Raw genomic sequence first — 12308 nt, forward strand, 5'->3', positions numbered from 1 at the left:
CCCACGGAGCAGGATATGAAGCAATGGCATGGGCTGCTCAGGATCGCTATTGGAGTAACTTTATGTTTAAAAGGCCCAGGGATTTAGAAAGCTGGTGCAACATCACAGCTTGCCACAGGATGTTGCTGCTGACCCCAGGAATCAGAAATCGCAGCACAGACATACTCTGTCTCACAGAACCAGATAGGGGGTGTGGTGTGGGTTGGGCAGAGATTTCTGCAGATCTGTTCAACAGCAAGTTCCAAGCAAAGGGATTGATGCAGTCGAGCAAAGCTCATTGCATTGAAGGGTTCACTGGGCTGGCCATGGGGGTATCTAAAAGGAACAAATCAAAAGGCAAACTGGAAGCACTGGAGGAGCTACAAAGTAAACAAGTCCCCTGAAACAAGGGAATGCGTAACAACCCGTTTTTAATACAAACTCGCCCCCTACAAAGAGAGTAAAGAGAAGTGTTGCAAACCCTCCTGAACTGGGAACCCCACCCTCCAGCAGCATTTCAGAGCAACTTTTCCGCTCCTTCCTGTCACCCAGTGACACAGAGGCCAAGCTCACTCCTCCACGAGAAAGGCCACTGAAGCGAGCATGCTCTCCCTCACTGGACACAGTGCAGAGAGAATGAGCAGTTTAATTCCTGAGTCTCAGCACGCTCCCTCAAACTGAGAAACCAGGTGTAAAGCAACACCTCAGAGGAAAAAACCTCAGAAGGATGTGATACCGACTCTTTGGAAAGGTGCTTTGGAGGCACTGCTGTTGCTTAGACTTGTACATAGCCAGAAGGGAGAGAATTTCCATCCTCTGCACTGAATGGGGCAACAGGAAGAACGGCTGTTGCAAAAACCTTACACAGCAGAACAGTTTACTGAAGTCTAACCCAAACAGTCTGGCTACTTGCCTCTTCCTTACCTGCAGGTTCAGGATTTTATAACTTCAGATTGCATTCATTCAGTTAATTCTAGATCCATAACTACACAAAGCTCCCATTCCAGTGTTTTTCTGATATGAGCCCACCCCCACCCCCCCAAGATGCAAATTTCCTAGATTAGGTAAATAACAATATCCATTTTAAAAAACAATCACAAAAAACCACCCCAGTTGATCTCTACAACACATGCTTTCCCCAACTCTGACACAGGGTGAGATAAAACATGATCCAGTCAGGTCTTTGGCTCTGGTTCCTGGCACACAGTTCCCCATGCACTTTGCAGATGCACCTTTTTCCTGCACCCTTGCTCTTTGTCTCCCCAGGAGGAAAGGAGCACCAAAGGTTATCCCCCCCAGGCCAAAAATAGAGGTGCAGGAGCCACCTACACACCAGTCTCATTTCTTTCACTGCTTTTGACATTAGGATCCTCTTGCACCTTTCTCATCTCCAGTCCTTTCACCCATGTGTATGCGAAGGAGCCCCCCAGCACCATCAAGTTACTTGTCCACCACAAGAAGCTCTTTGTCTCCTCAAAGTAGATAACAGCCAGCACTGTTTGTGCACAGGCCTTGGCTGTCCCAGACACGTTGTGGGTGAGTGGGCTAGTGAACTTAATCTGAAGTCCAGTCACATACCCAATGGCAAAGCCAAACACTCCCCCCAGGGTCATCATGCCCCAAAAACTAGGGCTCCCCAGCTTGTCAAAGTGGTAGAGGGTGCGGAACTCGCCCAGCAGCACCATGAGGGGGAAGAACAGGACACAAGCGTTGACATTGTTGTAGAAGGTCAGGCGCCAGATGCTACCATCCACAACAGGCAGCACCTTCTTGGTGTAGATGGCATTGAGAGAGACGCAAAGGCTTGCTAAGATCCCAAAGAATATACCTGTCCATGACAGAGTGCCCTCTGCTCCTTCCTGGTCAACACCCAGCCAGAAGCCACCTGCAACCAAACAAATCAGGCATCATCTGAACAACTGCTGAAAGGCTCAAAACATAGTCAAAAATTCATCATTTACTTTGTAGTGAACAACAACAAGAGACAGCCTTAAGGGTTTCCCCCTTCTATTAAGTGAACCCACAAAATATCGTGACTAGTGTCCTGGGAAGACTTATTTTGGGAGTGCAGGAAATTTACTGTGCAGGTAGTTCAACCTCAGAGGAATGATTCCCACACTGAGCAGGCAGCACTAGTTCAGAAACTATTATTCCAGCTAGTGTTTGCATACAGGCAATTTTCAGGAGACCTTTTTTTGTTGGTGTGTTTTTTTTTTTAAATTGAAAAAGCTGAAAACTCACAAACAGGTAGAAAAAATATTCTTCAAAGTTAGGAAAAAACAGCCTTATAGACTTTTCTCTGCTGTTAACAGGAAGGAGAAGATAGGTCAGAGAAGAAAATGGAAAGACATGGATGTAATATTAAACAGGATTTAAAAAAAAATTGAAAGGCAGAAACTGTGTGCTGTATATTCATATTAAACTTTGATGGGCAAAGCACTGTCTAAGCACCTCCAAAACAGGAACTACAGGCTTTGCATGTCCAGGGCAGAGAGGGAGACCTCTCCCCATCCAGCTCATAAGCAAAACATAAAAGGGAGATGAGCCACTGAAGGAGCACTGCACCAGATTTTCATTAGCTGCTTCTTGTTGGAGGTTGTCTGGGAAGTTGCCTGCAAAGCACCTAACATGCTTGAAACTAAGCCCAGATACAAATGGGTTTGATGCACAGACAGGAGGGGCTTTGTGTCAGGCCACAGTGGATGCTCAGCTATGCTGCTATAGGCACACAGGCTATGCTCTCATGGCAAAAGGAAATGGAGCCAGGAGGACAGAGTCTTCATCTTCGAGAAACCTTGTCAGGCTGCCAGGCACCACCCTCCTGGGCAATGCTTGAACAAAAGGTTAGCTGAAGGCAATTGCTTGCATCACTTGTAGAAAATGTAGTAGCTCTGTTCCTCTTCACCTCTTCCGTGGAGATGAGATTCTCACACTTTCATCTGATTCCATCCAGTTGTCTAACACTAAGTGAATGCATGCACACCTGGAACCAGACTGAAATCAACACTTCACCATTCGTGGAATTCAAATGGGCCTTCAGTGGAAGGTAGCATTTGGGATTATTTTGCCTTTGGAATGGATGACTTACAAAGCATTCCTCTTAGGCCACTCAATGCCTTGCCCTACATTCTAACCACACAAACACCACAGTGGTGGTGTATTACACTTGGCTTCATCAAGCTAACCCTTAATCACACACATTCAGCCTATTGTAAAAAAACAATTGGCTGGCTCTATTGTACCGATGCCAGTGGTGCTGACATAAATGTTACTGTTACCAAAGTTAATAATCAACAAGGATTTGGGAACAGGGAGAGAGCCACCTGCTATTTTATGGCCTGTACAGGGAGAAGAAACAAAAAGGTCAGGCAAGTCAAACTTTCTTAGAGGATAGATAGGCTTCAGTGCTCAAAGGGAGCTATGTCAAATAAGAGCAATTTCTCCTATTAACAAGCTACCTGCATCCTCCAGACATACAAATTTGGTTGCCAGAGACGGAGCGAGGCATGAGCCCTGAGCTACCCCGCCTCACCAAGGAGCTGCTATGCAGGTGGTGATGACTTCCCAAGGGAAAGACGCCCCACCACCGCCTCTCCGGGGCTGGCTTGTCGGATGGGTGCAGCCCTTCCTGCTCCCCCTCACCTATGATGACTCCGCAGGCCAGAAGGGCATAGAGGGAGGTGGTCTGCTTGAGGAGGAGGTAGGAGAGCAGCACGTTGAATACGGTGGTGAGGGAGCGCCCCACGTTGTAGAAGGCCACGCCGACATGCTTGAGGCAGAGGTTGTTGGAGGTGACCATGCCGATGAAGACGGCGGAGAGGGGCAGGACGCTGCGGGACACCTTGGGGTCGAGGCGGAGGGCGGGCAGGCCGGCGCAGGGGGGCCCGCAGGCCGCCCCCAGGCTGAGGCCCAGGCAGAGGGCGGCCGTCAGGGCGCACTGGAAGAAGGTGACGAAGAGAGGGGCGTCGAGGCGCAGCGAGGGGCTGTCCAGCAGGTACTTGTTGAGGAAGACCATGGCGATGGAGGTGAACCAGTAGAGGCAGACCACCACAGCGATGCGCAGCGCCCGCAGCAGGAAGGGCGCCCGCCGGCCCCCGCCGCCCTCCGCCGGCAGCAGCGGGTCGGCGCCGCCGCCCAGCGCCATCCGCAGGATGCCCGTCCGCGTCAGCTGCGCCCTGCTCATGGCGGGCCGGGCGGCCGCCGCCGCCTCCCCTCCGCCCGCCGGCCCCGCTCACCGCCCGCGCCGCCGGCCCCGCGCGTCCCGGAGCGCCGCGGCCCCGCCCGCCGGCCTTTATTCACGCCCCGCGGGCGCCGCTCGGCACCGCCCCGGCCGCCGCGCCATGGCGGGGGAAGGCCCGCGCCGGCCCCCGCCGCCCGCCCCGCCCCGGGGCCCCGCCGCGCCGCCTGGGCGCCTGCTGCCGAGCGTGAAGCCTATGGAAAAAATTCTTAAGAAAGGATGGTCTTTGATATTTCACCTTTGTGTACTTCCAGGCCGAATCAACAAGAAAGGAGATTTAATCCGTGGAACAGAGAGCGGCGAACAAGCAAGCTCTAAGTGATGCCCGGGTATCAAAAAAATTGTCGGCAGAGTATCCTTGTTAAGGTTTAGGTCTCGACACGTTTCAACGACCTCAGACCCAGGTGGAGGTCAGCAAAGCTTGGGGGGCAAGCTGGCCGGACACACAAAGAATGTAGAATTTACAACCCCTAAGGACACTTGGCAGGACCCCTAAGATAAGGAAAAAACTAATGAAGACCACTCAGCAATTGTACTGAGACCAGCTCCAGCTGGGTAAAACGTAATTCCAACCGGGGGAGATTATGACCACCAGCTCAGGAAACCCACTGACCCAAAAGAAGAGAAAGACTGAGCATGTGGACTAATAACCACAAGAAGCAAGAAAGTCATCAGTCTATAGAAGATAGAATATTAATAAATAAAAAAATTTTGGTAACTTTTAGTTACATTTAGGTAATATTTAGGTAACATCGATAAAAGCCAATGAATTAGCTTTGTTCTATAGGAAACAATGCCTTTGTTTGTGAAAATGCGTTAATACTGAAAAGTTTTGGTAGCTGTCACGCTGGCTTTGTGGATTTGTCATCCAGCACCCCTTTCTGTGCAGAACTGTAAACAAACCAAATACCTCATCTCTCTGTGTGGGTTGGTGTCTTGGATTGGTGAAAGAACAGGGGCAGAGAGCAACTGGGGCAGTTTAATGAGGAACAGTCACCTGGGGACAGTCCTTGGGCACCTTCCACAGCCAGGAGGGAGGGTCTTGCTGTGGGATAGCTGGGGAGGGGCTGTCAAGCTCATGGATATTACACTGTACCCACTGGGCAGTGTGTGGCAGGAGGAGACTGGTAAGCAGTCCTTCTGTCAGGAGCAACACTGCTCTGCTGGCTTGTGTCAGCATCCTGGGGCAAGTGGGATCTGGGTGTTGGACATGCAGTGGTTTGCTAGCATGGATTTTGCCCACATCCCATCAAAAGCGCAGTGTGCTCTGCAGCCTAAGTCTTTTGTACAGAAAATGGGTTTGCAATTTTGTGGAGGCAAATAAACCCTTCCCAATACAACCTAAATGAAGTAGGCATGGTGACGTGCTAGCAAGGACAGCACAGGCAAGAGTCGGCTGCTTAGTCCCCATTCCTGCATCAATAATTTTGATATCTAACCAAGAGAATGTCTCTGCCAATGCCATTTGCCTTTCCAGTACTGAGGTACAGCCTATGCTGACTTGTGCACTACCCCACTACATTGCAAGCAATACAGGGGCTAAGTGCTTTTAATGTAGCCTGGGTGTTCAGATAGGCTGCACACATTCTCATGCTAATGCAGTTATCCCACAGGCCCACATCATCATTCCAGGGATAAAACACCCATCTGCCCATAATCACATTCCAAACCATCCCATGTTCTCTTTATGGTGCTTTTTAACAAAGAAGCCTTTCAATAACAAACTCTAGGATGTTGTGAATTCAAACTGCTGGACAGGATGAAATCAATTAAAATTAAAGCCAAATTCCATGTGGTGGGGGAGGCAGCAGTGAGTTCTGTCAACCACTGGTCATTACAACCCTCTCTTATTTCAGCTGAGACTGCTGCAAAGTGTCTGGTTTGCAATGTCCTGGGGCCCAGCAATTTGCACAGGGGATAATTAAGAGGATTTTGGAAGCAAAGCCAGCAGCGTTAATTGGCCCCCATAGCAATCTTTGCTGCTCTTACAGCTGGGAAGGACAGAAGAATAGTAGGGGTTGTAGAGAGAAAAGTGATGTACTTAATTAGGCCAATTGGTGCGGCTGGAAGGTGTTTCAGGTGTAAGGTGCCTTTCTCAAATCTCTGAAGTCATACATGATTTTTTTTTTTCCTCCCAGGTGCATCAGTTGGTCTAGTAAACGATGCTGCCCTTCCTCTCAACCCTTGCCTTCTCAAGAGCATCTGGAGTCTGGTGGGAATCACGTTCCCTCTGGACAAAGAAAGTTGGTGCCAGTGTGCTTGCTTTGGACTATCCAAGTGCCCTGCAGGGTGAGGGAGTGTTCGGGGTTGTGTTCTGAGCAACACCTCAGCACTGCACTTTGTGATAAGTGCGTGGTAGAGCTCTTGCAACCTCAAGTGAGTTCTGCCTGCTCACCTCCCGCACCTCCTCTCTCTGCCTTCACAGCCGGGAGAGCCACCCCACGCATGGTGCTTGCCCGAGCTCGGATGGCATGTGGTATCCCGTGGATGCAGGCCTGCAGCTCCTGCCATGGAAACAGCAGGTTGTGACTCTGCAGAGGGGCTGGCATTAAGGCAGGGAAAGCTGCCTGTTATAGAAATGACCAGTGGGCATTCCCTGTAGCTCAGCCACACTTTGATCCTGAGTCAGCTAGCACTTATTCATTACTTCATATCTTGTATTCTTTCCTATCCACCTTCTTCCAGTGCCCAGCCCAGCAGTCCTCTCATAAGTGGTGTTGGTCAGGAAAAAAAAATAAATCAGTCTACGTGTGGGGCACTCTCTTGGTTCCATAAGTCCTCCTGGCCTGTTATACTTACCTGTGACTTCAGCATCATATAATTTGGCTTGAATTTCAAGGAATTTGACCTCTCTTATCACTAATGTTGCAAGAATGGCAGATAGAAATCAGAGTCAGATAGAATTCTTTTTCTTCTCTCTGCCACTTGCTAGTGTTGTTCAAAGTGCCTCCTCTACACTAAACATGGGAGTTGAAGAAGGCAGAAAACCCCTCCCATTGCATCTTGTCCACTCATTTGGTGTGCAGAAGATTGCTTTGGCTGCAGAAGTTTGAACTATCCCAGTCAATAAAATCCTCATTGCTTCTTCTGGGGGATTATCCTACAGCCCTATCACACATGTATGGCATGTCTGCCATACGGGAAAATCAACCAGAATAACTCTCTCACCTCTGCCAATATAACTCCCTGGTGCCAACAGTGTGTTCCAAAATAAAAGTGATTTGTACTTGAATAATGAGGTAGTTCTGTGACAGTTGTGCTGGACAGTCTGCCTAGGTTGTCTTCTGCATGGCAATGCTTTTGACAAGTGCTTTGAATAAAGGTTTTCCTAGGTGCAAAACTGACCAGCAGAATTACTCTGCCACAGCCCTGCCTGCCTACCTGCCTCACAAGGGTGCTTTATTCTGGGGGGAAGGTGATTTAAAGTTGTAGGTTTAGAAATTTCAGAGAAAAGGTAAGAATAAATAGGTTATAAAGCTAATATGTTTAGACAATGTAGCCTGGCCTCCTGCACGACATCAGTCTTAAGCTTTCCTGAATTTAATCTTACTTGAATTAAACCTGGTCTTCTGTGAGAAAAAAAAAATCAATTTTGATTAAAAATACTTCCAGAGACTGAATTCAATAGGGCACTAGCAATGTTATTCTCATAGCTGGTTCTTTCCCACTAAATAATGCACACTCCTTTTTATGCTTGGCATTGCCTGGTTCAAGTTTTCAGGCCTCTGGATCTTGTTACAGCTTTGCTGATTCTTTTACAAGCAAGCAGTTACAGGCAGATGAAGTTACCTTTTAGCCTTGCTTTTGCAGAAGATAAATAATTGTAACTTCATTATAGAACATGTTTATTAAGCTGCAGCAGCAAAGATTCATGTCTTTATGCAGATGAGACCTTGCTGCTGGTTGTGTATTAACATGGTAGCGCTTATTGTGAGGGGCCAGCACAGGATTATTTCTGGCTTTGGAGTGTGCTGCTTCATGTTGCCCGAGTGCTTACAAAGTAAACAAGTATCACTAGTGGAGGTCTGAGTCTGGAAAACAAGCAGCTTTGACAGGTTCTTTATGTAGGGAAATCTGGCTGGTAGTGTCCTTGTTTCCATGTCTTGTGAGGTGCCTGCACTGCTGCTGGCGTGTAGCATGCCTGATGCCATGCCTGCTGCTGGCATGCACACACACATATATACACACTCCTGCATCTTATTTACTTCTTTCCTATGTGATCAGAAAACCTTTTTAACTTTGAGAGGTGCTGCTCCTCCGAGGGGATAGCTCTCCTCTTCCCACTAAAATTAGGTGACCTACTTGAAAGCATGCAATCAGATGATAGCCAGCAGCCTGGCTGATAAAACAGCAATGGGCTTTGGGGTGTACGTCAAACCTGGTGGTGAGACAGCACAGATTGCATTTTCTGGCCACACAAGAGACCTGGACATATCGACCCGTGTGTTATTGTAGGAATAGGCCCTCTGTAGGTCATGTAGAAGAGCAAACAAAGCAGCAGAAAACATTGCCAGTTTTGTTTCTGGGTTTGGGGTTAAACATAGCACTCATTCCACTACCTAGAATGGGACATGGGAAAAAAAATCCACTCAGCAGTGAGGTCATTCCAGTGTATTTAAGAGTTTATTGATCTTTACAAGCATAGGTATCTGATTTCCGGTTAATACAAACATCCTTGATGCTGACATGTATAAAGTATGGAGCTTACAAGTTAAGATACCAATCTAGATTCATACATGCATCAACAGACACATATATACAAGCATGTAAGTATATTTGTATCTATACATATGCATATGTGTGTGAGTATGCTCAGGCCATGAACAGGCGGTATGGTGCCACAATGGTGTCCAAGCAGGGACCAATAACCCAGGAGGGTTCATCTGTGACAGGAGTATTACTTTATTGTGACAGGGGTATTACTTTACTGGACCTACTGGTGATTCCTCTGGTTCACTGTGTATCTCGTCAAAATTGGCTTGAGCTTCCAAGGCTTCAAGTTTGAACTGCAGATACTGATTGGTAACGACAGGTCTCAGCTGTCATACCGTTGTTCAGTATTTGCTGATGATCAATACAGGAGAAGAAATCAATGCAAAATCTAAGATTGATTTATCAGAACAGAACAGCTGAATCAGGTCTCTCTCTGCTAGGGTTGTAAACATGAATCAGAGGAGACAATTGAGTAATCTCTTAGTATTGTCCTCAAACAACACCTGTTTCTAGCACAAGTGTTTCCCATTACAACACAGCTTCTTTCCAGACTCCCCTGGTCTGTAGGAGAAATGGCCTTGGCAGAGTTTTACTGCTGTAGCCCTCCTGCTGCTGTAGCAGGATAATAGATATTGCTGCAGTTTCATCGTGGAAAAACATGGAACTCCAGAGGAGTCCGGTGCAGAGAAGGCTTGGTGTCACTGTGGAATTGGAACAGTTTTTGGTCTAGGTGAATTTTTTAGCTGTGGTTCTGTGCCAGCTTTGTTGGCCCAGACAGCTGCTGCAAAGATGCTTTGGTGCCTCCCCCACATGCTGTCCTCCAGCAGCCTGATGACACTAGCTGAAAAGTGCTTGGATCAGCTGCACCCAGTTCAGACACCTTCCTGGACCCTAGAACATGGGGCACTCACACAGAATCTGCTGGAGCTCAGCCCAGAAGGGGCTAACTCCCAGCTGGATCCAAACTAGCTTTGAATCTGGATGAAAACCAGCACTGCCTGGGCTCTTCCATCTCTGGACGTCTGGTGCCAGGTCCCTGGAGCAATCATGCTGACTCAGCTCTGTAGAGAGGCAACAGGACCTCTACAAGGGCTCTACCATATCAAAGCAGCCCTGAGCTTTGCAAATCTGAGCTATTTCTGGAAGCAGTGCAGGTGTCCCATCAGCTAATAAAATTGGCCACATCTCAGACTCTGCATCTGGGGCATGCTGTATCCCCAGCTGGGATAGTCTCACTGTGCATAAGTAGAAGCGCATAAGAAAGAGTTAATGAAGGTTTCTCCTGCTTATCTTGTCCCCTCCTGGCTTCCTCAGAATTTTGCCTGGACTGTGGAAATTGTGGGTACCTCCTTGGGCCGCAGGCAGAGGCTGGAGGTTAAGGTAGTAGCAAGTTCCTTCCACCCCAAATTACAACATCATCTGGCAAATATCTGAGCCTGGATCCTTCCCCTTTCCTGTTCCCTGGCGTGAAAGCCAAGCTCTGTTTGGAACAGTCACACCGAAGTCTCGACTGCACATCCGTTTCAGCGGTGCTGGGGGACTGATCTGGATTACAAGGAGCGGCTGTGGCAGAAGTGACACTAGAGGGCAGGGCTGGCACACGGTTGGAGCCTTCCCAGGCTGGGGTGGGACAAGCCTGGGGCTGGACTGGGCTGCGAGTAGGCAGGACCGGGGCGAGGCTGGGGCAGCGCTGGGGCGGGGTGGAGGGGGACCCTGCCATGCTGTCCTACTGTGCCCCTCGCTTGCAGCCGTGGGAGGCAGGAGTGGGTGCGCACAATGCAGCAAGGGCTGGGAGCTCTGCGACTGCTTTCTGGGGTGCATGGGGATGATAAGGCATGGGGCACACCTCCAGCTGCCCACGCTAGCCTCTGTCATCACCCAAGAAAGGTATGCAATCAAGCCCAGGTGACAAATTAGAAATCACAGCATGACACAAAACATCACGGATTTAATGCATTGTCCAGTTCCTGAATGTTTCCCGGGCACCCCCCACTATCCCCTTCATCCCCGTGGGCTGCAGCAGCCTCTGCTTTCCACTCATTCCAGGCAGGAGCTGGCTGGGACCCGACTGCCTGCACCGCAGAAATTATTCTGCAATGCAGGGTGAAAACTGGCAGCCCACAGCAAAAAAGTGTGAAGAAGATGCTCCTTTGTCCCTCTGTCTCTGAAGAAGAGGGAATAAACTTGAGGGGAAAGTGGACACCACCCCAGGGTGACAGCCGGTTCTAAAGGATGGCTGAGGATGGCTCTGCTTGCCATGGCTCGGGAGCAGCCTGGCTGCAGCGATGCTGAGCTCTCTGCCTGGAGCTGGAAATGCCCCCCCTGCCAAGGCCAGGTCAGGTGAGAGAGCAGTAGCCCAGCCCCTTAGGAGCAGGGCAGACAGGTAGTGGGCTGTGATTTACGAGGCAAGCCCTTGGAAACTCTCCAAACCTGGTGCTTAAGTGCTTCTGAATGGCAGCATTAATTACTATTAAAAACATACATTTATATCTCTCTCACCTGCTTTAAATCCTGTGAAATTAGATTTCCTACCCAACCCTTCCAGCCTTCATGGCAGCTCAGGGTGTTTTATAGGCCTATAAAGCCCCACAGTACCTGCTGTCTACATGGACGCTTATTTACGAGGCCTTTAACAGTCTTCCTGGCTGCACCATCTGAGCCCCCTAATCATTTCCTTTCCATGTGCTTGGAGGGAGTGGTCCCTTCAGCCACCCCATCAGCCATTCCTGCCCACAGGGACTGGCTGATTCAGAGACCCAGGTACCTGGGGTGGGAGTGAGGCTGTGCTGGGGCATCCTGGTGAACCCATTTCCAGCGTCTGGGCCAGCTTCCCTGGTTTTACATAGAAAAGGGATTCAGTGAGACAAGTGTCTCATGACAGTGTTGTCAATGTCCTTGTTTGTGTGTATTTTACAGCAAAGGCATGCCAGGCATCACCAAAAATCATCCAGAACCTCCCAGGGCTGGGGTAAACCCCCAGATTCACTGAGCACAGAGACAGCAGTTTATATTTATAAAAAGCAAATACCATTTCCATAGATTATGCTTTCTTTTGGATGCAAACTGTGTACAAATATCTTAAAATAGCCAGCTTTTCCCTAATGGATTGCAGCCATTTTGCAACTCATCCTATTTTGGATGCCTTGACAGTGTTTAAAAAGGCAATGTGCCTTTGGACTGAGATGAGAACCCATTTTGCTGGGGGTCTTCTTGTCTCCAGGTCACAGAGGACAGGCTGGAGTGGAGTCAGGAGCTCCATTCTTCTCCAAATCTCTCCTACACAATATTCCCCCCTGCCTCCCCAGCACTTCTGGGTCGTCAGGTCTGCTGGAGACTGGATGATGCTCTGGGGAACTGGCCAAATTTGTGTGCCTGTATC

General features: G+C 49.0%; 1 protein-coding gene across 1 annotated transcript; it reads right to left on the reverse strand.

The window, feature by feature from the left end:
* Nucleotides 1–393: 393 nt before the first annotated feature.
* Nucleotides 394–4186, reverse strand: SLC35C1 (solute carrier family 35 member C1). The gene is made up of 2 exons (XM_066321195.1): nucleotides 3622–4186; nucleotides 394–1864 (listed from the first exon to the last, which is right to left on the reverse strand). The coding sequence occupies exons 1-2, from the start codon at nucleotides 4160–4162 to the stop codon at nucleotides 1305–1307; spliced, it is 1101 nt and encodes a 366-aa protein (XP_066177292.1). The 5' UTR covers nucleotides 4163–4186; the 3' UTR covers nucleotides 394–1304.
* Between the last annotated feature and the right edge of the window lie 8122 nt (nucleotides 4187–12308).

This window comes from Sylvia atricapilla, chromosome 6, assembly GCF_009819655.1.
Source record: "Sylvia atricapilla isolate bSylAtr1 chromosome 6, bSylAtr1.pri, whole genome shotgun sequence".
Lineage (NCBI taxonomy): Eukaryota > Metazoa > Chordata > Aves > Passeriformes > Sylviidae > Sylvia > Sylvia atricapilla.

Excerpts from the sequence above, each read along its gene's own strand:
- SLC35C1 (XM_066321195.1), bottom strand. The coding sequence starts at position 4,162 with ATGAGCAGGGCGCAGCTGACGCGGACGGGCATCCTGCGGATGGCGCTG. Across the intron at positions 1,865-3,621 it reads GGCCTGCGGAGTCATCATAG|GTGGCTTCTGGCTGGGTGTT; the intron begins GTGAGGGGGAGC and ends GTTTGGTTGCAG.